Genomic DNA, 24,627 nt, shown 5'->3' on the forward strand with positions numbered 1-24,627 from the left:
AATACCAATCAATTGGTAAGTGAGCAAATTTTAAATGCAATACACAAATATTTCTGCTTATAAATAAGTCTTATCCTTGGACGACCCCTTTAAGCTCTACCTTCAGATTACAATTTTCTGTACAGTCAATGTGTAAAATCTGTGGCATTAGAATAATATAATTTCAGAGCAGAGCTGTCAATTATACTACAGTCCCACCACATGCCCTCAAAGGACTCACCCGTTGCTCAGCAGCTCAAAAATGGACACCATGCAGATTTGTCCAATACTACAAATCACACTCTCCGCTCAACTGCATTGACTAACAGCTCTGCTACATGTGTCTGGATGGCAGCACTGGATGCAGTCATTTTTCTTTTCAAATGACTAGATTTCCCTTCTATTTTATGGTCTTTAAAGTTCCTATGCATTTTGCTTGAGTTGAAACCCCATGGGAGTGGGATAAGTGTATTCTGGGAGGTTTTTATATAAAACCATTCATGAATGTCTGTAAAATCACTCCTTGTATGAGGGATCTATTAAGTAGAGACGGGGACTCCCTGCTGGGAAATTACTGGTATCAAAGCAAAAAATCGCAGGGCTTGGTTTTTGGAAACTATTTTGAAGATATGTTAAAGTTAAGAAAAATCCTCAAAAATGTAAAGTACGCTTTAAAGATCCTGTGATGTTTAGTTTCTTTAAGCATTTAATGATGTTTACACTTTGAAGTGAAGAAAACATTCATTTTCATGTTTTATATCTTATTAAAGGTTTTTCCAGTTTCAGCAAATGCATGTTATTTTGTATAAAAAAAAAAGTTACACAATTTTCCAATATACTTTCTCTGTTCCTCGTGGTTTTCAAGATCTCTGCTTGTTTTTATTTAGGAAGAACTTTCATTGTTTACTTCCAGTGGATACATTTCTGCCCATAGTCATGTGATGGACGCACAGGTGCACGGGTTGTTACATTATGTGTATCAGTGATGTGTCTTTTAACGATCCCAGCACCTGTGTGTCTATCGCATGACCCTGTAACGATACCAGCACCTGTGTGTCCATCACATGACCGTGGACAGAATTTTATCCACTGGAAGTAAACAATGAATGTTCCTACTGACTAACAACAAGCTGAGATCTTGAGAACCATGAGGAATTAATACAGAAATTATATTGTAAAATTGTGTAACTTTTTTTTTTTTTTTATTATACAAAAAAAATAAAAAATTTGCTGAAAACAGACAAACCCTTACCATATGCACGAATTTAAAGTATACAACACATTTGGAAAGTCTTCAGACCCTTTCATTTTTTAAACATTTTGTGTCGGATAACAGATCTGCTATATCAGACACTCTGAGCTTCACTACATCATATACATATATACGTTTTCCCTATTATATTTTAAAAAGTAGCATCTCCCAATTTCTCAATTGTGTTTATGAATTAAACCGTTCTGTTTGTTTGCTCGGTGAATAGGTGATTTGCTTTTCCCATGTGATTTTCTGAGTTGGTAATTATGGTTTCTGTTTCTGTGTTTCAGCATACAGATCTGTGTCAGTACATGGACAAATACCCCGGGGGTTTGCATCCGGACAATGTGAAGGTAAAGGGTCTATTTTTACTCAATACAAAACTGAAATTATTAGTGGGCTTAATGTGCGTGTCCTGATGGGATGGCAGTGGATACTGTGTCAGCACGGACGGATAACGTTATTGTAGATGGTCGCTACTCAGGTAGACGTGAGATATATATATATATATATATATATATATATATATATATACGCCACCCTTGCCCTGGAGCTTGTGAAGGAAGGGGCTCCAGCTCGGACTGACCCATGTTCGCAGGTTCGCAGTGTCTCTGTCCCTCTCCAACAGCATTCCTCCCAACTTTCAATGATCGTAAAGAGGGACAAGTCATATGGCACCACATCTCTAACACTGCCAAGTCCCTGTCTATTCACACCCAGTTCCCTACTTTGGGTGACAAACTATAGCCGTGCTCCTTTGGGCACTTGACACTTTCATAATGCCCTCTTTCTGTGGCACCCAGTAATAGTGTCCCCACACAGTGATGATACCTCCTTAGGGCAGCCTCACAGTAATGATGTCCCCTTAGTACTCCCCACAAAGTATAATGCTCCCATAGCACCCCCACCCAGTATCATGTGCCCCTTCACAAAGTATTATGCTCCTAAGTGCCTCCCCACACAGTATTATTACCCCAGAGTGCCCCCACACACCTAGTATAATGCCCCATAGAGCCTCCTACACACAGTATAATGCCCCCATAGTGACTCCTAAAAAGAATAAAATACTCACCTAGCCCCATTCCCACTACGAATAGAGGAGATTCTTCTGCACGTCTCCTCCGGTCTGTGCTGTGTGTGGCTTGGCGCTGGCGAGTGCGTTTGCACCTGTCTGCGCCCAGCTGTTTTTGGCAGGCGTTATTGCATTCAACTGCAGTTAAAACCGGGACATGCCTCCAGCCGGACGTCATCCGGATGCCTTCCAACTGGACAGCAGCCAGATCTCTACCAGCCGCCCCGGATCGAGCGGGACAGTCCCGCTTGCATAGTGTGGGGCTTGCATGCATTGGGCAGTGGAAATTCTTCTGAAGGCCCAACATTAATCTATACAGATATCGCTGCACACACTGTTCATATCATTCATAAATTCTGATATATTATTTGTGAATCAACCGATAAGAATTGTTCCTAGCAGCAATTTATTGGCTCCAAATCCGTTCCAAATTGGATCATCTTCTGCTGGACCTTTAGGGCCTGTTATTGTGTCAGAATCTGGGACCCTGGAGGATCCTCTGGTACTCTTGTGGGCCAGTCTTAAGGCCCTTTTACACTGGGCAATTATCAGGGAGACAAGCGTTCATAGTACACTCATTCCTGATAATTGCCCTGTGTAAACAGTGCAGCGATCAGCAGATGAACGAGCAAACGCTGAATCATCTGCTGATCGTATCGTTCTAAAAAAGTAAAATATCGTTGTCGGCAGCACATCTTGGTGTGTAAACAGGAAGACGCGCTGCCGACGTGATAATAATGTATGGGGAGGAGCGATCAGAGTAACGGTCCATTCATTCTCTATGGCAGCACCAGAAAAAGCCGAACGCTGCATTCGGCTATCTCCGGCGCTCCCATGGAGAATGATTGGAGCGGCAGTGCGCATGAGCGATCTTCCGCAAGGTTCAATCGAGGGGTTTGGGCAACTTCCGGTTCCCCATTCTCGTAAACGGTGGGGGTCCGAGCTGTCGGATACCCACCGATCAGCAAGTTACAAGTAACTTGTAACCGAAATACCCATTTTACATGTCAATTATACCGCATGTTGGACAACCTAAAAAAGAAACAAAAAAACAAACAATGGTGAAATGGGAAAATTTTAAAAGATAAACATGACTGTATACTGTACTGTATATAGCTCACAAAGCTGATAAAAAAACATCTATGGCAAAAAAAAACAAGCCTCCATACAGCAATGTCAACGGAAAATAAAAAAGTTATGGCTGTCAGAATGAGACAAAAAGGAATGAATAAATAAATGCTGCGTCCTTCCTTCCTGAACTGGCTTTGTCCTTATAGGCTATGTAAACCTGAATGTAATTTATTTTTCTAAAAAATCAATGTTTTATTTTTAACAACTTTTGGTTTTATTTAAAAAAAAAAATTTATGTTTTGAAATACAGCTTTTATGTATCCTGTATACATAGAAGCTGTATCTTGAGGGCAAAGCCAAATCCGTCTGGTCAGCGGGACTGACCGCTTCAGTGAGCGCTGGTCCTGCGTATTATTCATCACATCGATCAAAATAATTTTTTTTTTTTTAAATAAAACCCAATTCAAAAGTTGGTTAAAATAAAAATAAAAACATTTTTTTTGTTTTTGTTTTTTTAAATGGTCTTCAAAGGTGGTAGCTGCAAAGGCTTTGTTTTTCAATGGGAATTTTTATTTCAGGTTGTTTTGTTGCCGTTTTGATTTGCTTCTTAATTGCTTTAAAAAATGCATTATAAAAATGCAAAGATCTGCCGCAGTTTTGAAACCATGTGCTTCACCTGTACTAGCCGCATGGCTTCGCAAAACCGCAGTAAAACTCATGCGTTTTTTAACTTATGTTCTCAAAGCAATTAAAGAGCACCTCAAAACTTAAATAAAAACGCCTGGTGAAGTCCCAGGGGTGAAACACTGCAAGACCATTCGCTTTACATTTATTGAAATTCATAAATCCCACCGTTTTAAAAAATTGTGGAAAATCTCCTAAAGAATTGAAAATGTTTTTCTTAAATAGTAATGAGAATTTTTTTTTGCATTAATATTGATGTAGCTGTTATATAAAAAAAAGCAATAGTAATAAGGTATTAGCGAAACTAATAATAATAAAAAATAATAATATATGTAATTTAAGGTATTTTATTGAAAATAGTAGTGGTTTTAAATAGTAGAAGAAATAATATTTTTTTTTAAATTGAAGTAGTAGTACAGTGGGAATAATCAAATGATGTATTTTATTAAAATAGTAGTAATAAAAAGAATTATAATAATATATTTTATATTATAAGTAAGAGTGGAAATGTAATAATAATGTATTAAACTAGTAGCGGTATTAATGTAGTAGTAGAAGGAATAATAATATATTAAAGTAGTATTGGTATTCATGTAATAGTAGTAGTTATATTTATTATTGATTATTAATAGTGTATTGAAAAAGCAGTGGTATTAATGTAGTAGTAATTATAATAATAATAATAATTTATGTAATAGTGCTATGAATGTACTAATATTGTAGTAATGTATTAAAATAGTAGTGGTATTAATGAAGTAATAATAGCAATAATAATGTCTTCAAGTAATAGTGGTATTCATGTAGTAGTAATTTTAGTAGTAATAATATATTTGAACATAAAAAAATATCAAAAGAAAATATAATATATTTAAAGTCTATAATTGACCCTTTCGTTGCCGAGTTTTTCCATAGCATAAAATGGTGTTTTTCCATTAGTAGTTCTGCGTGGAGCTTTCCGGTGGAGGCAGCAGATGTGGGGATGAATCGGTTGTATATTAACATAGCAGAGATCATATTGGCGTGTGTCCAGAAACTGGGGGAGCCGGTATTAATTATGCGGTTCACACAACATCTCTGTTTCAGAATGAATGGGTGAATACAGCGAGCCCCTTAATAAAGCTGTCTGTCTCCATACTGGGTGTCACGTAGGATACAATCCAGTACAGCGCACTCTTTTCTAACCATCTCTTTAAATTAGATAATATGTCGGCAAGTTACTTATTTGAATTGGTTTATCATTCTGTCATTCACGTCTATCACAAGGTCGTTGTTTCCCAATAAATTTGCAATTGTTTGTTCTTAACACGTAAATTCAGGATCACTGTGGTTTGCACGGTCTATTGTCTTGACTTGGATATTTTTTATCACGAATTTAAAAAAAAATCAAAAAAAATATCTTATTCTGTACAAATTTATATTGATAAAAAATTGTGACAAGACATTAATAAATGTAACACTGGGGGGCGCTCGCGAGCTGCTAACCAAGATGGCCGCATGCTGAGGTAGCTCCGCGACTCCTGGGCACAACAGCTATCAGACGCTAACATTTGAGGTGAACTATCTCGCTATCACACCCCACTTTCTCCCCCAGTCGACCCCCAGCTCAGTTTGTTCATGGTCCGGAAGAATTTAGTGGGGCGAAAGGACTTAAAACCGCCGGAGTCCTCCGTCCCTGCCCCCACGCCTGAGAGCGCAACTTCTCCCGCCATGTCGGCAGGCTCAGAGGACGACATACAGGCCTCACCCGAGCTCGTAGCAGACTCGCAGGAGGACGGGTCCCAGCAACCCGATCCACAATTTACTACTAGAGATGCCTCCCTGCTTCAAAAATTTAAGCAGCTTCTACAGCAGGAACTACAACTTACAGCTTCTAAGCTGTCCAGGGATCTTACTCGGGAGATACGGGAGCTGGGAGCCCGGACAAATGTCCTGGAGACTAAAATGGATGACACCATAGAAGTCTTAAATGCGCACGATGCTGAATTCGATTCCCTGAGGGCAGATTTGGATTCCACTATGCTCCGACTAGAGGATTTTGAAAACCGTTTCGCGGCGGGGAAACCTTCGAATTAGAGGTTTACCTGAAACCTACGAAGATCTTAATTCCTCGGTTACTGCCCTGTTCCAGGAATTGGCGCCAGGCCTCCCTATAGACAGATTGGAGATGGATCGGGTCCACAGATCGCTCGGTCCCAAACGTCAAGATGGTAGGCCACGGGATATAGTGGTGAAACTTACCTATTATGCTACTAAAGAAACCCTGTCTCAAAAAGCCAGAGCTGCTTCATCCCTGCTGTTCCAGGGTCACGAATATCAAATCTTCGCCGATCTTTCCCCGATCACCATCCAAAAGCGGCGGAATATGAAACCCCTGCTGGCCGTCTTACAACATCGTCAGATTAGATACCGCTGGGGATACCCTTTCAAACTCCAATTTTCTGTGGATAATAAATTCTACTCTGCCAGCTCAGCCGACGACCTCAAGCAACTTTTGGTCACCCTGCAACTCTTACCTGTGGAGGCTGACAGACCGAGTCAAACGTCTCAGGCGCGCCGCGACAGACCTCCTCTTCGCCCCATCTGGGAGAAAGTTCCCCCACGCAGACCACCTGGGAGATTTGGTGCCATACCCAATGTTCGTGACGACCCAGCCTGATGGATGAGTGCTTTTTGCTTGTGGTCTGACTGTCCACCTTTTTGTTTCCAATAACCTTGGATTGTTACTCTGCCTCACTTGCGGTGGTCTGTCTACGATGGGGACTGATTTCTGCAACGGGCAGTTTAACCCATTTGACGTTTTGTCTTGTTGATTTCTAAGATGTTCACTACATACAAAGTACTTCTGGCATTACCCGCACTCATTTTCCACTTACACATTTATGGATTTTTGGTCTGGCCTGCTATGCATGTTTTGCCTCACCACATGGCGGCACTGCATGCATGGCCTGCTGGACATACATTTCAACTGCCTCTTATTCTGTATTGCAGCCGGGAGTTGCGGCCTACTTCTCTCGGGCCGTGGATCGGCCTGCCGGGTGCCCCCTGCCTCCCATTGGGGGCGGCGGGTGTCGGGCATGCTGTTTCCCGGCTCGAGATGTTGTTTCATACACTGTACTTTAATATGCCGCTCCACAACACTGTCTCTGTTTCTGTATACAAGTAGTGGAGCACACCAAGCCTGCCGCAGTTCCATTTTGTGTGGGTTCGGTTAACTTTGCTTTACATTGGCTGTCAATATAATTAAGTTTTATTCCCCTTACTTTACCTCTGCTACATTTTTGAGTTCACCCCAACAAAATGTTGTTACCACACCTTTGTGCCCAGGTGCCGGTGACCCCCTGGTTCTACAAGTAGTATTACCCGTACTGCTATCCACTTCTCTATGCCGTGTTTTGGGCATTTTCCATTTCTCGATGTCTATGTGCATAGTTTTTTTTATATTACTTTTTATTTAGTCTATCTCTCCCTCCCCTTTCTTACCTTCCCCTCTTTCCTTCTCCCCCTGTCGGTCAGAGGTCTTCGTCGGATCATTAAACCATTCTCATGGCCCCTCCTGCTTTGAAAATAATCTCCCACAATGTCCAGGGTTTCAACTCCCCACATAAACGCTCGAAGGCTTTTCATTTCTACAAAGCTAGCCATGCCGATATAGTTTGCCTCCAGGAAACTAGATTTTCTGCCACGTCTAAACCACAATATCTAAGTGCGCACTTCCCCGTTTTTTATGGCGCATACGCTCACGAAAAACGGCGAGGAGTAGTTATTGCCTTTAGAAAGAATCTCCCTTTTATTTGCAACACAGAAATTATTGATCCCACTGGACGCTATGTGATTTTAGTCGGCACACTATTTGATGTAGAAGTGACCCTAGTAGGTTATTATGGTCCTAATGACTTTCAAACAGGGTTTTTTTCCCACCTATTTAAGCTGGTTGACGCTAACCGTCGGGGTCTTCTGGTGGTTATGGGTGACTCGAATCTGGTAATCAATCCCTCAGTGGATAAATCCCCGACCCCCAATCCATCCACATCCCACACACCTTCCATTGAGTTCAGGGATATGTTGCAACTACATGACCTTCAAGATCTCTGGCGTGAACTCCACCCCACCACAAAAGACTTTACTTTCTATTCCTGCCCTCATTCCTCGTTTAGCCGTATTGACCACATATTTACATCTCAAAGATCTCTACCACTATGCTCCTCAGCTAAGATATTGAGCACACCTTGGTCTGATCACAACCCAGTGGAAGTTTCTTTTTCTTCCCTGGTCCCACGGGGGCTCTCCTTTAACTGGCGTCTGAATGACTCCCTTTTGTCCTCTAAAGATACTTTCGCGCAAGTGGAAGCGGCGGTAAAGGATTATTTTGACCTGAATGTGGGTTCCACGTCCTCCCCGATTATATTATGGGAGGCGCATAAAGCCACATTGCGGGGAGCTCTCATTCGACTAGGCTCATTTAAAAAGAAAAATAGAGAACGAAAAATCGCAGAGTTATACCGCTTGTTAGAACAAAAGGAACATACTTGGAAACAGAACCCCTCGACCGCTAATAAAACCTCGGTAGATGCTACTAGGCTGGAACTAGACCTTCTATTGACGGAGCAGGTAGAACGCAAACTTAGATGGTCCAAACAGCGATATTACTCGCAAAGTAATAAACCGGGTAAACTCCTGGCTCGTCAATTGAGGGTCCCTGTGTCGACAAGGGAACCTGTTAGGTTACGAACTTCCACAGGTAATGTTACAGCGGACCCCAATAAAATCACTTCCCTATTTCAAAATTTTCTCTCCAACTTATATTCCTCCCCCCCATTATTTGACTCCTTGAGGGCTGAAGGCTTATTTGCAGACCTGACTTTTCCGGATATCACTCCTTCCAACCTTGTGGCCTTGGAGGCTGAGATATCCGAAGCAGAGGTTCAGGCAGCCATCAAGGAGTTGAAACCCTCCAAATCACCTGGTCCTGACGGTTTTTCCCCTTTATATTATAAAAAACTCTCCCCACTACTGGTCCCGTATTTAACTCAACTCTTTAATGCCCTCAGAGCTGGTACAACCCCTCTCCCATCAACCCTTCATGCTCATATCGCTATGATCCCCAAACCACAAAAAGACTCTCTCCAAATTACCAACTACAGACCAATATCACTCTTGAACACAGATATTAAAATCCTGGCCAAGATTATGGCGACTAGGATAAACTGCTTCCTTGACGTTATTATCCATGGGGACCAGGCTGGCTTTGTCCCAGGCAGACAGACAAGTGATTGCACCAAGAGAGTTATATCTCTGATTCATGTAGCTCGTAGGAGAAATGTGGCCTCAATGCTTCTCTCGCTCGATATTCAAAAAGCCTTCGACACGATATCCTGGTCATACATGGATTTTGCCTTGGGGAAGTGGGGCTTCCAGCGTCACTTTATGTCCTGGGTGCATGCCCTCTATTCCAACCCTACAGCCAAAGTTTGCTATGCTGGCTATCAGTCTGCTCCCTTTCCTATTGAACGGGGCACTAGACAAGGATGTCCGCTATCTCCCATTCTATTTATTTTGGCTCTTGAGCCCTTGGCTATGATGATACGCCAAAATCAGAACATCAAAGGGTTGGAGGTGGCGGGCATGCAACATAAAATGTCCCTTTTTGCTGACGACATGCTACTAATGCTCTCCCAACCTACTGTTTCCCTTCCCAACCTAATGAAAACTTTATCCGACTTTGCCTCAATTTCTGGGCTAACAATTAACCCTACAAAATCAATCGCCTTAAATATTAATCTCTCCCAACAAGTCCTACACTCCATACGTAACCATTTTCCTTTTCAGTGGGCCAGACACTCATTAAATTATCTGGGTATTCACCTGACTCCCTCATATGCTCAGCTATATTCTGCCAATTATCCCTCCCTGATCCGCTCCCTCACCTCTTTTATGACATCATGGCAACACACTTACCTCTCTTGGGTTGGACGGATTTCTGCGGTTAAAATGACCATCCTCCCCAGGCTTCTTTACCTATTTCAAACCCTGCCGATAAAAGTCCCACCACACATGTTACGTCTCCTTCAGAACCGTATATCCTCGTTTATCTGGCGTGGCACACGTCCTAGAATATCCAGGTCCACTCTCTGCTCGCTGAAGACAGACGGGGGATTGGGTGTTCCTAATATCTCTAAATATTATCAAGCAGCCATGATAGCATCCTTGCCTAAATTACACGTTTCGGTAAATATGCCTCTATGGGTGTACCTGGATATTCCGGAGGTGTCGCCCACCCCGATACAATCTCTGCCCTGGATGCCACCATCCTTACGTCCTACACATCTCTCCCCTTCTCTTACACACATTTTAACGGTCTGGGACTCTATCAAATATTCCAGTAGATTGATTTCTCCACATCTTCCCCTTATTTCTATATGGCACAACCCTTTGTTCTCTCCTGGCGCAGACAACTATTATGCCTTTAATTGGTGGTGGTCGAATGACATACTTAGAGTTCACCAACTCCTCACGCCCACTCACTCTCGGATTCTCTCGTTCTGTGAACTCCAGACCTCTAAGCAGATCCCCAGTGGCGAGATATTCAGATATCTACAACTTAAAAACTGGATTACTTCTCTTCTTAACAACAGGGAAACATCTGACTCTTGCTCACAGTTCGAGAGAATCTGTAGTATCTGCCCAACCTCGAGAGGGATGATATCCCTCTTATACAAATGGCTCCTCAACAATCCATCCCCTACCCCTCATACATATGTGGACCGATGGCACCGGGACTTGGGGATGACGCTGGAACTGGCTGAGTGGCGTAGTATCTGGAGCACAGTTTCACATTGCTCTATCAATACGAATATCTTAGAATCCGCATATAAAGTTATGATGCGGTGGTACCTGGTCCCCAGCCGAATTGCGCATGCATTTCCCTCTTACCCTGCTTCCTGCTTTAGGGGATGCCCCGCGCCTGGTGACATGTTCCACATATGGTGGTCCTGCCCTAAACTCGTTAGATTCTGGAGCAGAGTCTTTGGTCTCGCTCAGAGTCTGTTTGGTATAATTTTGCATAAAGATCCTAAGTTAGCTCTCCTCCACCTTAAACCCTCTGATCTAACGCATGCACAATTTCAATTGTTTTCTTACATCCTATTGGCTGCCAAAATGACTATTGCCCACTCCTGGAAAAAGCAGTCAGTAATTTTTGCAGGTGTCAAAACCAGAATGGACCAAATATTTATAAACGAAAAACTCACAAGTATTTTATTGGATAGGATTGCCAGATTCGAGTTGCTTTGGCTGCCCTGGATCAATTACGCCTACTCTCACCTACCTGGTGCCATGATCACCGCCTTTTGACAATTTGCTAATGATTTTTCTCTAGATCTCTGGCCGACCACACCTTTACCTTTCCCTGTCTTTTTGTTCCCCTCTTTCCATTCCCTCTTTCCACTTCTCAATTTTGTTTCCTCTTTTTACATGCTCTTATCAACACCGTCCTGACTGTTTGACATACTGCCTAGTACATTTCTGTATCAGTTGCGATATATTATATATTGTGTATCTCCCCCCTTTTTTTTTTGTGTATGTTTATGCAATATATTTCCTTACCTTGTTGAAAAAACTCAATAAAACTTGTTGAAAATAAATGTAACACTACAAACACCCTGGTACATACCATAGAAACATGCCCCATGGATGCCATTTGCCACTGAATGGTGGAGCCCACTCAACGTTGCCTCATCCATAGGTTGTTTTCTTTTTGTGTCTCCGCAGAGAGCTCTCACAATTTCTAACCGTGTGTAGAGGGGGAGCACTGTGGAGGTACAAAAAATGCTTATGATGACGGGACATTAACATAGTTTATAAAACTGAAAAAATACATATGTCCATCCAGGTCAGCCAATTCTCCTCCAATGTCGAGCCAGAGGAAGGCAAATCTACTCATGATGCAAAAGCCAATTTTCCTGATTTTAGTAGAAACATTCCTACCCGACTCCAAATTTGGCAATCCGACTGCTATGTGAATGTCTCCTGTTAATAAAAGTGCTGCAGTTGATCTTAAAGGTTGAGTGCCGAGAAACTTTTCTGTATTCATGTTTCTGTTGGAAGTGACACGTTATATGCACGATGCACCACCCGTTCTAAGACAAATTGCCATGTAGGTGGAGTAGTGCCAACCAAGATTTTCTTTTGCTTTACTGAATCTTACGGTTCGATTCCCCTGCAGCGCCACCACAGGAAAGCGTAAGCATTACAAGGTGACCATTTAAATCAGTGAGCTATCCTTGTATTGCATAGATGCCTTTCATAGGTCCTTAAAGGGGTTTGCCAATCAGGGACACTTATGTCCTATCCACAGGATATGGCATAAATGTCAGATGCCGGTCCCACCTCTGGGACCGGCACCTATCTCTAGAATGAGGCCCCCTAAACCCCGTTCTACGTTGCTCAGCTCCCACTGCAGGAGCACTTTATAATTTACAACCATGTAATTAGGAAAACAGCGTAGCTCGTTGAGTTACTCTGTTTCCGTAACTGCCATAGAAGTGAATGGCAGTTACAAAAGCAGCGTAGCACATGAGCTATGCTTTTTCCGTAACTGCTATTCACTTCTATGGGAGTTAAGAAAACAGCGTAGCTCAGCGAGCTATGCTGTTTTTGGCATTTCCAACCATGTAATCGGGAAGTGTCCGGGAGGCAGCAGGAACCGAGAAAGGTAGAACGTGGTTTAGGGGGTCCCGTTCTAAAGATAGATGCATGTCCCAGAGGTGGGACCCGCATCTATCTGACATTTATGGCATGTCATGTAGATATGCCATAAATGTCCCTGATGGGAAAACCCCTTTAATGAGGGACTATCCTCTATTAACTCAGAAGGCCACATTAGGGTATTTTGAAGATGATTTTTCTAAACCACTAATACATGCTCGTCTTCTGTAGAAACAGTAGGGCAGATTTACTAATGCTGTGTAATATTTAGAAACATAGACCAGGCAGCCAGAAGATGCGCCAAATTTATCATAGTGGTACACACTGTATAATAAATTGATCGCTTCTTGTTAAACATGCTAGACACTTTTCCTCTTCCTTATACCCCCTCTTAGTTGGCTTAGTTTATGCTAGTTTGTCAATTTTGGTGCCAATTTTTTTATCACACATTGGAGCATTTAAGCCTCACCCATTTCAGCTTAGCCACATCCCCTTTTTCAGAATCGCTGAGCTACGCTGTTTCCGTAACTCCCATAGAACTGAATAGTAGCTACGGAAGCAGCGCAGTTCACTTGCTACGCTGTTTCCGTAACTCCCCACCATGTCCCGACCATGTAATCCAGAAGTGGCCAGGAGTCGGCGTGAGCACAAAAAGCTAGAATGGGGTTTATGGGACCTCGTTCTAGAGAAGGGTGTCGATCCCAGAGGTGGGGCCCTCATCTATCTGACATTTATGCCATATCCTATGGATATGGCATAAATGTCCCTTATGGGAAAACAACTTTTTCACAATTTCTCATGAAACCAATTCAATACAATATCGCGAAATGCTAGCAAAACCCTCGACAGGCTGCAACCCACATCACAACCACTGGGTGGCCAACAAAGACATATATAACATAGACATCTCCTGACAAAGTATCACAAAATTATGTTTTATTCAAAGCTGGTCATCTTGCCCCACACATCTCAGGACATTTTGAAATGTATTGAATTCCTTAACCATTGTCTGTTACATGATAGTAAAGAGATTTTCAGAAACGCTCTGATTCACAGTATATCCAGATAATGAATACTGTATGTTCTATTGACAGAAAATAATCCTACCATACCACACGATACAACCGCTGGAAATAATAGATTTTTTTAGACCAGAAATCAATTATATAAAGATTATCTTATTGACTTTACAATGGTTTTATATATGATCACTATTGTATGATGATGATTTATGTGACTTCTATGGAGTTGAGTTAACTTTTTTTGTTTTTTTAAATAATATGATGGGAGGAATTTTTTTTATTTTTTTATAGAATAATAATAATAATTGTACCAATCTGAAACACTTCTAGGAATCATCTGTTACTTCTTCAAATGTCCCTGGTTCTGTGTTTTTGTAATTATATGTATTGACTGGTTAATGAAAATGATAGCGAGTTTTCTTATAAATTGTCCTTCATGTTTTGTTTTTTTAGGGGTGTATCTTTTTTTAATTGATAAATTAGATGCAATTCATAGAAGACGTTTGTCCGCCATGTTTCTTAATTGGGAAAAATGGCAAAAACAATCAATACTTTGTCAGATGAACAGACTATGGCACGAATCTGAAATGGCAGAAAAATACTTGTGTGTTAGTTAATCTTTGTGTTTTTACGATTGGGAATCAAATCCAAATGGGAAAGAAGATTCATCTTAATACCTAGTTTATATTGGGTTCATGAAGATCATAAATATTACTTGTTTTGAGATGTTAAATTGGTCCTGTCAAAAAAAATGGGGAAGGGGTTTCAATCCGTATCGGTGGTGCTTCAAAGGTCAGCCCTAAACCAACCAGAAAGCATCACTACCTGTGATGGGAATTACCCTTTAAAGGGGTATTCCCAACTTAAACATTTATGGCATATTCATAGGCTATGCCAAAAATATCTGATTTAATTTGCTACCACTCCTTGGTCCCAGATCTTCTTCAACTCCAGACTGGCCAACGTCTGGCGCTAGTGCTGTTTGATTTCAGGACCCATTGCAACAGTGCTCGAAGGAGAAAGGACCCGGGAACGAGCCATGGAGCCGAGAGCCGTAATTCAAACCGGGGGTTTAGCGTGGTTTAGCGGGGTGATACTGAATATCTCTGGTGACCTAAGATGATTATGGGAAGAGTATTGATTTATACATGGTGATTGGATACCCCCCATCTCAGGTAAGTATGTATTCTATACTGAGAGAGAGAGAACTCATTCATTTCCTAGTGTATACCTATAGGAATATTGGGAAACCTTGAAAAGGGCAACCCTATCCGGAAGCTGTCCATGTCAACCCCAAAAGGCTTTGTTTTGTTTGTGAATAAAACATTCACGGGACATGAACGTTTAGGCATTAGGATTCATGCAGAAACTAGGACTGCATGACTGGTCATGCATAGCTGCAGCTGCAACCCACATGACTGTTCTGTGATAGGGTTATGGTCAAATGCATATGTATGATGAGAGAGAGAGAGAGAGAGAGAGATACACACACACACACACACACACACACACACACACACACACGAGAGAGAGAGATACACGAGAGAGGTAGGTAAATAGATATTTTTGGGGTTTTGTTATATTCCAAAATATTGAAATATTGGTGGATTTTGGACTGTGGAGTAAATGTAATGTTACGTTTCATACATGTGCAAATCAAGGGACGTTAAAGTTGATGGAGCTGAAAAATAGGTAATATTTTGCCGTTCACAGTCCACAGAGCAGGCAGGTGTGCGCAAGTCCAAGTAATATTACACCAAATTAAGGCCGACTGTCACAGACACCATAGAGAATCCATTATCCAGGTTGACATTTGTTCATTTTGTATTCCCCATTTTACGCGATTGTGTATGTGCTCTCACCAGACCCTTAATATTCTGCATGGTCATACTCGGTGAGTGGCATGCAGCTGCTGGGTGAAATCGAATTTTTACTTCATTGTGGAATTATGATATCGAGTGCACGATAGTATGTCGGGTTTGTATATTGTGCTGTCCCTAGAGCCGTTCGTGACAGTAAAGGTTGAGTAAATTTGGTTTATCTGGGTACGTGGTAATACATTCAATTCATTTACCAGTACATATCCCTTTTATCTATGCATTGTTGCCATGGTTTCTAGGTATGTCCTAATTAATGAACGCTTAAAAATTCAGTATGCGGACACTAGGGACTGGCTAAGACATTTTTGAAATACCATAAATATATATAGTTGTTTAAAGCGGTTATTCACTTTAAGCAATCACTTTTATATTAGACATTCCCCTGAAAAAAAGCTGATCATAGGAATTCCCAGCTATCATCTTTAATCTAAAGAGGAGCCTGGCAGCAAGTGTTCAATTTCCCTGCAGCGCCACCACAGGGAATATAGAGCATTACATTATGCTGATTGAAATCAATAGACCGTCAATGTAATGAATGAGAGACATTCTTTGTAGCCATTCTTCACCCTGGCCAATCGATTGATGTGTGAATGAGGGTCTTTCCTTTATTTACAGAATGCCCTTAAAGGGTATTTGAAAAAAAATTTTTATACACCAAGCAGCCCATTTAAAGTGAACAGTCAGTTCTTGAAGTCGATGTGTTGGAAGCGGGAAAAATTGGTAAGTGTAAGGATCTCAGCGACTTTGACAAGGGTCAAATGTGATGTCTAGACCACTGGGTCGGAGCATCTGCAAGGCGGCTGGTCTTGTACATGGTATGCAGTGGTTACTACCTACCACAGGTGGTCCAATGAAGGAAAAGTGACAACAAGGTCATGGGTGCCCAAGGCTAGCCCATGGAGTCTGATCCCACAGAAGATCTACTGTAGCGCAAATTGCTGAAAATGTTACTGCTCACTATGACTGATAGGAAGGTGTCCAGAACACACAGAGCGTCTCCACTTGCAGCGCTTAGGGCCACTTAGCCACAGACTGATCAGGGTGCCCTTGCTGACTGCGAAAAGCACCTACAATGGGCATGTGAGTATCAGAACTGGACCATGGAACAATGGAAGAAGGCATCCTGGTCTTCTCAATCACGTATTCTTTCACATCATGTGGACGGCTGCGTGTGTGTGCATCACTTACCTGGAGAAGAGATGGCACCAGGATGCATTATGGGAAGAAGACAAGTTAGCGGAGGCAGTGTGATGCTCTGGGCAATGTTCTGCTTGGAAACCTTGGGTCCTGGCATTTATGTGATTGTTGCATTAACACGTAACACCTACCCAAACATTGCTGCAGTCAAGTACCCCCATCATGGTAACCTTATTCCCTATTGGCAGTGCCCTCTTTCAGCAAGATAATGCCCCCGCCACGCTGCAAACATTGTTCAGGAATGGTTTGAGGAACACGACAAAGAGTTTAAGGTGTTGACTTGTCTCAATTCCCCAGATCTCAATCTGATCGATCATCTTTGGGATGTGATGAAAAAACAAGTCTGATCCATAGAGATCGCACCTCACAACTTACAGGATATAAAGCATCTGTCTTGGTGCCAGATACCACAAGAACCTTCAGAGATCTTGTGGAGTCCATGACTCAACGGGTTAGAGCTGTTTTGGTGGCACAAGGGTGACCTACACAATACTTTTATGGCTGGTCGGTGAATATATTTAAAACCCAGAAGAAGGGAGCGTATGAGACATACAGAGAAGCATAGAAGATCTGTATAGATAAAACCATTGTCTCTAATCCGCATTTCTAGGAAGTCTGAGGATTTAAAACAAATGACATTTCTTGAAAATCTGAATGTTACTTTGCTGCCAAACACTTGAACATTCTGCATTCATTTCATAGGAATCTTTTCAAAATTCTTTCTGTATCCAAGAGCACTTCAACACATTACAGAAGGCTAAAGCTCTTTGCATTGTGAACAGAGACTCATGGCTGAATAAAGCACCTAAGATGTTCCCCTGCCTCCTGCTGCTGGGAGCCCCGGGCCCCACAAAAGGCCTAATTCAAGTATTTATAAAAGGTTTTCCATGTAGCAGACCTCCACTTATATACTGGAACATTGTGACATTGGAAACTGCTCACTGGTGATTAAAGGGAAAGAGCTGTAATTCTAGTGTGAACTGTTCTTATGTTGATCCAAGAGGCAGCCCATGCTATAGTGCCCTTGGAGGGGGACCTTGCCATGGTTGTCCCATCCCATTGCTATTGGGTAGTGAGAACCTGGGCAGGACTCTCCTCTACAGAGGAACTGCAACTAGAGCAGGGGCATAGCTATAAAGGGGGCAGAGGTGAAAGTCGCACCTGGTGCCTAAGTGGGCCCAATGGTCTCCCTGCCACATAAGACGTTAGTATAATAAATGGTATATGGTAGGTGTGAGTGCCATGGTATAGATTTTGCTTTAGGGCCCAAGGAGCTTTAGGTTACACCACTAAACGGGATAGGGAGGAGCAGGGAGCGGAAAAAAAAGTTAGGCCTTTCTGTCCTGGATAGAAAAACGGAGGAAAAGCCGAATGTTCACAGGTCATCTCTTCCTATTATCCCACACCTACAACCTCCTCTAGCTGTGGCTTAAAGGGGTTGTCTGAGATTATAAAAACATGACTATTTTCATCCAGAAACAGCGTCCCTTTTGTCTATGGACTGAGTCTGCTATTGCAGCTCTGCCTCATTCAAGTGAATACTAAATACATCCCATGAAAGAGTGGCACTGTTGCCAGAATGCCGAATATCAAAAAATTGTTTCTGAGATGACGTCATATAGGACTTCTGGCCCCCCAATATACAAAGCACACTTCTCTAGGCTTAATTTCAGGATAGGCTGGTGGAAAATGGCCTTTCATAGCACTTGTCCTGGTGACTGTTCTTTCGCTTGCTCTTTGATACTTCATCATCCACTAATAAACCCAATATTCTTTACTGATTATTAGTCATCAGGATTTCCTGTAGCTCCTGAAATAGTCTTGTAAAAATCTTACAAAGAATAGGCTTTAGTTTCTCTCTGATCCCATCCGTTTTCAGCTTGCAGCCAGTTGAAAGGGCAAAGCCTGGTGGCCTATAGCAGACAGATCTATGTGGGAGGGCTCCTACTGCAGTATGTTGCCTTACAGTCAGAAACCGGTCTGATCTAAGGTTTGTTAGAAGTGAATAAAATGAATGATCTTCTTGAATAGGAGCGGAATATTTCTTTATATATTTCTCACTGTGTGGATTGCAGTAGGAGGCTGCATAGGATTAAAGGAAAGTAGAATATTAAAGGAGCCGTTTTCCATATGCACCAACCTCTCTCCATGTATTAAATAGTGTATCTTATATTGTAGTTGTTATATTGACCAGTACATTAACCTGTAGTTCCACTAGTTTACCACCCTCCAATCTAATCTAAATTCTAAGAGCCCAAAATAGGGATCCAATTGACAGGCTATGCAGTAGATTGATAAATAATTTAGTCTGTAGTAGGTGAAAGAGACTGAAAAGTGAATATACAACTGACACATTTCTTATTGTGGGAAAAATGTGGAGATCCTGTAAGAGCCACAAACTGTTGCAATGTAGAAACCATACTGTAAGGACCTATTCAGACGAAACATGTCTATAGGGCTATTCACACGACCCATTTTTTTATTTTTTATTTTTTTTAACGGACCGTGTGAACAGCCCAGGAAAAAATCGGAGATGTCCTATTTTTGCCCGTTTTCCCCGATCCTTTAATAGACTTAAGCCTATGACGGATCTGTAAAAACGGGTCCTGCACGGGTTCAAATCGGCTGATTTGACACTCGGTCGTGTGAATAAAGCCTAAATGTTAAGCCCCATGCATACAACCGTAAAAATCGGCTGTAATTGCGAAACCGCAATTATGGACGCCTTCAGTTCTATTGTTCACGGACACCTTCCTGTGTTCTTTACGGGAAGGTGTCCGGGCAGTAGAAGTGTACCGCAAAAGATAGGACATGACCTATCTTTTGCTTTTTACGGTCCGTGCTCCCACGGGGAGCACAGGACGGAAAGGCGGGCAGCTGTCTGCGGCTGTCGGCGGGTCAGATGGCCAGCCGTGCTCGCAATCGTGGCCCATGATTACAGGCACGGGCGTGTGCATGGGGCCCTAGAGAACGCTCATAGATTGGAATAGCTGTTTTTTTTTTTGAGGTTGCCTTCGTTTTATAGTGTTGAAAATAGGGATTATGGAGAAAAAAAATAGAGTATTAGGAATAATGTTTCTGAGGAGTCCTCCGCATATGAGTAATGATGATCAATCCGAAATGCCACAAGCAAGAACTGGTTCATTGTGGTTCTTTCTTCTCTGTTCTTGTATCATCGGGCCAGACTGCCGTTCTTCATAAGTGTTATTTCTGAACATATCCCGCTATGTACAGAATCATTGAGAGGAACACACAGCTGGATGTGACTGACTCTTCATCTTACCAGTCTAAATTAATTACCCGATGATGATTTATGCCATAGAATCAATAAAACACGTGGGCCAGGACCTACGATTATGTACTTTTTTCTGTAGCCGCGTAATTAATCCCTGAAACCAATATCATTTTAGCTTTATAGAAAAGGATTTCTTTTTTCCAGAAGGGAAAAAAAAGTAATCAAACTGCAAAATAAACACACCATATGGTTCTCATGTAACATTTCTGACCGAGGAATTGCCTGCTGGTGAGAAGGGGTGGGGGGTAACTTTGTTGACCAGATGAAAAATGAGACATTTTGATGTGTTCACAGTTATAAGTTTTAAAGCTTCAGATGTATCAAATGTATGCGCTCTTGTGATCAGTTTGCCCCCAGAAATAGCGCCCCTCTGGTCCACGGTCTATGTCTAGTATTGAAGTTCAGCCCCATTTCAGTGAATACCAGTCCCGGCCCATAGACAACAGTGTTGCGGTTTCAGGAAAGTGGAGGAGCAGACTATTTATTTTCCTATTCTAATATTATGCCTTTAAATTAGACCATCAACAAGATACCAGCAAAAAAATACCCCCCCCCCCCCATCACACCAATAGTGGGGATGAAAAATAGTGTTTAAAATGGGCAGCATACAACAGAGCCCCGTAGACTTCCGTAATATAAATTCGTAAAACTTTTGAGTTTTGCGTGCCTAAAATTGTGCAGTGAAGTCAAAAATCTATATAATAGAACTACACTTTCCGCAGCTTTCCAAGAAATAAATTGTTTAGCTTCACTGCTTGTTCCTCTTAAATATTTATAGTAGTATGGCCAAGCCGAGTGACTCCGCAGAAATCTTAAATCAAACATCCCTGGCTGTATCCTCGAATGTGCCAAGAAAGTGAAATTTATGGAAATACTTGCCTTTGCCGGTCTGAATGTATCACACCCAAGGGACTTGTTCTGGTTATATAACGCCTAAAGATTGATTGCGTGAAGCCCATCTCCTTGTGCTCCTCAATATTTTCTCCAAAGTTCCCTCTGAACTCCCATATGGCACATTACAAGAATAAGAAATATTGTAAGTTGCCTGGTTTCGCCTTTTTCTTATTTTAAGAAGTTGGCTAATTTTTATCTTTCTTTTGCCTGAGTGAAATTAGTGAAAATAATACTGTGCAGCACGTAGAGGCAGTCTATTAGGCCCCATGTACACGACCGTGCCCGTAATCAGGGGCCACCATTGAGGGCACGGAGGGCCGCGGACAGCGGCACGCATTCTCGGCCGTGCTCCCATACAAAGTCTGGGATGACGGCCCGTAAAACACAAAAGATAGGGCATGTTCAGTAATTTGCGGTACACTTGTAATGCCCGGATAATAAACGGGACAGTGTCCATGGCCAATAGAAGTGATTTTTACGGTCGTTTGCATGGGTCCTTATGCAGCAGAAAGAACATGCTATGACCCCTTCCGATATTGATACATATGCTAAAGTGGTGGTCACCTAGACAGGGAATAAAGTGGTCACTAGGCAACCTGAAGTACCACCACAGAATAAATAATAGAAATAGTAGAAAACGCAAGGTGGAAGGAAACCATCTAAAATGGTTCAATACAGTACTATAACTATTTGCAATGCTGACGATGTGTAACTATAGTGAAATTCTATCCTAAAGAACATTTCTGAAGCTTCCATAAAGGTGTTCCAGACTATACTTAAAGGGTATAACAGATTTACTAATGGGTCTGTCCTACCACCTAATCCAACCATCGATTTTATATAGCATATCCCCTTATAATGTTGTGTGTTACATTATATTATTGGGGCAGACCAGTTTGGACCACTATACAGATTGTCGGTTTCCCTCTCTTGGCCAATAGAGGGGTACTATAAGACACCCCTTTATCGTTTAACATAGTATTTTATCCAATATTGTTATTATCTGGAAGGGCAAAAGAGGCAATTGCCTAAGGGGCTTGTACCAACCAGTCTCCCCCCCCCCCCCAGTGCATCACCGGCTCTCCCAGCAACATGACATAGAAACCTAAAAATTTGGCAGAAGTGGTGATGTTGGCGGCATCTACCAAAATAATTTATTGCTTATGGCCAAATTAAGTTAGCCACACCATATTTTACATTGTTACTGAGAAGAGGATCCAAATATTTGGCTTATGGCCTCCACCAACCTTGATCCAGCCATGGTTATTATGAATTATAATGATGGGAATTCCTCTACTTATATAGAAGTTAGGCTCTGTTCACGTCCTGTCTAGGGGCTACATTTGGGACATGTACGTAAACCCCTGACATTTGTATGCAACTGTATGCAATACAATTCGATATGTCGCTCATAGGTTTATTTACGGGAAGGTGTCCGGGCTGTAAAAGTGTGTCGCAGAAGATAGGACATGTCCTATTCTTTGCTTTTTATGGGCCATGCTCCCATAATTTGTATGGGAGCATGGGCCGAAAATGCGGGCGGCTGTCCACGGCCCGCGATTATCGGCACGGCCGTGTGGGGCCTTTATGGAAGGGTATGGCAGTTTAGCATGTGCCATGTGAATGTAGCTTTAACTTTCTAGTTTTCTCTGTTCTCAAATCTGTATTAGTTGTGAGTGGGTGGGGGAACATTTATTGCAAAGTTTTTGTTTCTTCAAGAACAAAAAATGTTTCCTGTATTTTAAGCGCCTGTGAAATGAATGCTTCCTACAATGCAAGCGGAATTGAACGAAAAACTGAATATTTCCTGTTATTTTCAATACCTTTCATAGCCAATTATATATTTGGACACAAATATTGGAGCAACGAAATGTTCCTACATTGTAAATGCAGAGCAATATACATAATAAGCATGAAGTGGAGGGAGGGTGAGAAGAACGACTCGTTATAACCTCTTTTAGGACTTCTGTTCTTTATTTGGTTGAAAAGAACATTTTTGGTCAACAAATCTTTGTACTCCATTCATATCTCACTACGCAAGGAAAATAAGTAGTTATAGTTTTTATTTATTCATATTTACAAATTTTATGTTTTCAAAATGTTTTGTGTTTTTCCTTTTTAGTTCCTTTTTATTTATTTTTAATCTGCCTGACCATCACCGTTCATTCACATTGTAAATTAAAATGTTCATTAAAAAGTATATACTTCTGCACATGTTTTTGTAAAATCTGATTTATAGATTGAGACTTTTTTTTTCTCTTTTAGTTATTTTTATATCAATTGCTGCGAGGACTGTCCTACATTCATCAAGGCCATATACTGCACAGAGACCTGAAACCACAGAACCTTCTAATAAGTGATACAGGGGAGCTGAAGCTGGCTGACTTTGGTAAGGAGACATTTACCTCTCTTACTTTATACAGATGAGGAAGCCAGAGGGTTTTATTGATTTTTGTATGTTCTTTAGATATAATTTTTTTTTTTTTTTTTGCTAATGGTTATCAAACTGGTTTTCACTGATCTATCTATCTATCTATCTATCAATCTATCTATCAATCTATCTCTCTAATCTATCTCTCTAATCTATCTCTCTAATCTATCTCTCTAATCTATCTCTCTAATCTATCTCTCTATCTCTAATCTATCTCTCTAATCTATCTCTCTATCTCTAATCTATCTCTCTAATCTATCTCTCTAATCTATCTCTCTAATCTATCGCATATCTATCTATCCATCTATCCATTTATTTTTTCAGTCAAGTTGGTTACTAAAACCCATTTGCATTGCATATGAGAGATGTTCATTGTCCGTATGTTAGATCACTATTTTTCTATACTTCTATATTTTCTTTAGTCCAAGCTGGGTGGCATCATTTTGGCTTGGGTTATTCTGACCACAAATGGCTGACTATTGTTTTTGGATTTGAGCCTAGATAATATATATTAAACCTTCACATATACAGCATCTTAGCTGATGATTAATGCTGATTTAAAAAAAAAAAACCTTGTATTTTTAGATTTTTTTCCCCCAATTATTTTAGAAAACTGGAAAGACGAGCTTCTTTTCTAAATCTGTAATGTAATAATTCAGTAGCTAATTAGCAAATCGTAATTAAATTGTTGTTTTACTGCAATTTCAGCTCCTCTTATGAAACATTTCTTATTCTTGCTTTGATAAGATAGATTCAATTGGCCCTAAGGAGTCTGCTATACGCATGATGTTGATTGTCTTGTGGCCTGGAAAAGCAGTTCGTGAAAATATAAATAATCTGCAAATTGGTACCAATGCTTCAGAAATAAAGAAAACACATTTTCTGCTTAAAGGACTTTAAAAAATTGTTCGTTAAAGGGGTTTACGCATCACGGCAACACCTTTTAATATGAAATCTGCCACAACAATCTGCTGATCGCTGCGGATCCTCCCATGTTGCCGTCAGCTTCTCATTTCCCCTGCAGCGGCCACTGCAGGGGAAAAATAGTATTACATATTGCTCATTGGGATGAATAGCCTTTCATGTAATATACATAGATGGCCCGAAAGCACTCTGGCTTATAGAGGGGAGACATGAGTGGGACATA

The 24,627-nt window shown here is 41.3% G+C and overlaps 1 protein-coding gene across 3 annotated transcripts in view; it reads left to right on the forward strand.

Moving 5' to 3' along the window:
• Window positions 1–24,627, forward strand: part of CDK14 (cyclin dependent kinase 14) — a 399,726-nt gene that overhangs the window by 164,554 nt on the left and 210,545 nt on the right. For all 3 annotated transcript variants that reach the window (XM_075827675.1, XM_075827674.1, XM_075827676.1), the window contains 2 exons: window positions 1,522–1,584; window positions 23,315–23,438. In XM_075827675.1, coding sequence (XP_075683790.1) covers window positions 1,522–1,584; window positions 23,315–23,438 — 187 coding nt within the window. The remainder of the gene's footprint in view (window positions 1–1,521; window positions 1,585–23,314; window positions 23,439–24,627) is intronic.

The sequence above is a fragment of the Rhinoderma darwinii genome, chromosome 5, assembly GCF_050947455.1.
Source record: "Rhinoderma darwinii isolate aRhiDar2 chromosome 5, aRhiDar2.hap1, whole genome shotgun sequence".
NCBI classification, from domain to species: Eukaryota; Metazoa; Chordata; class Amphibia; order Anura; family Rhinodermatidae; genus Rhinoderma; species Rhinoderma darwinii.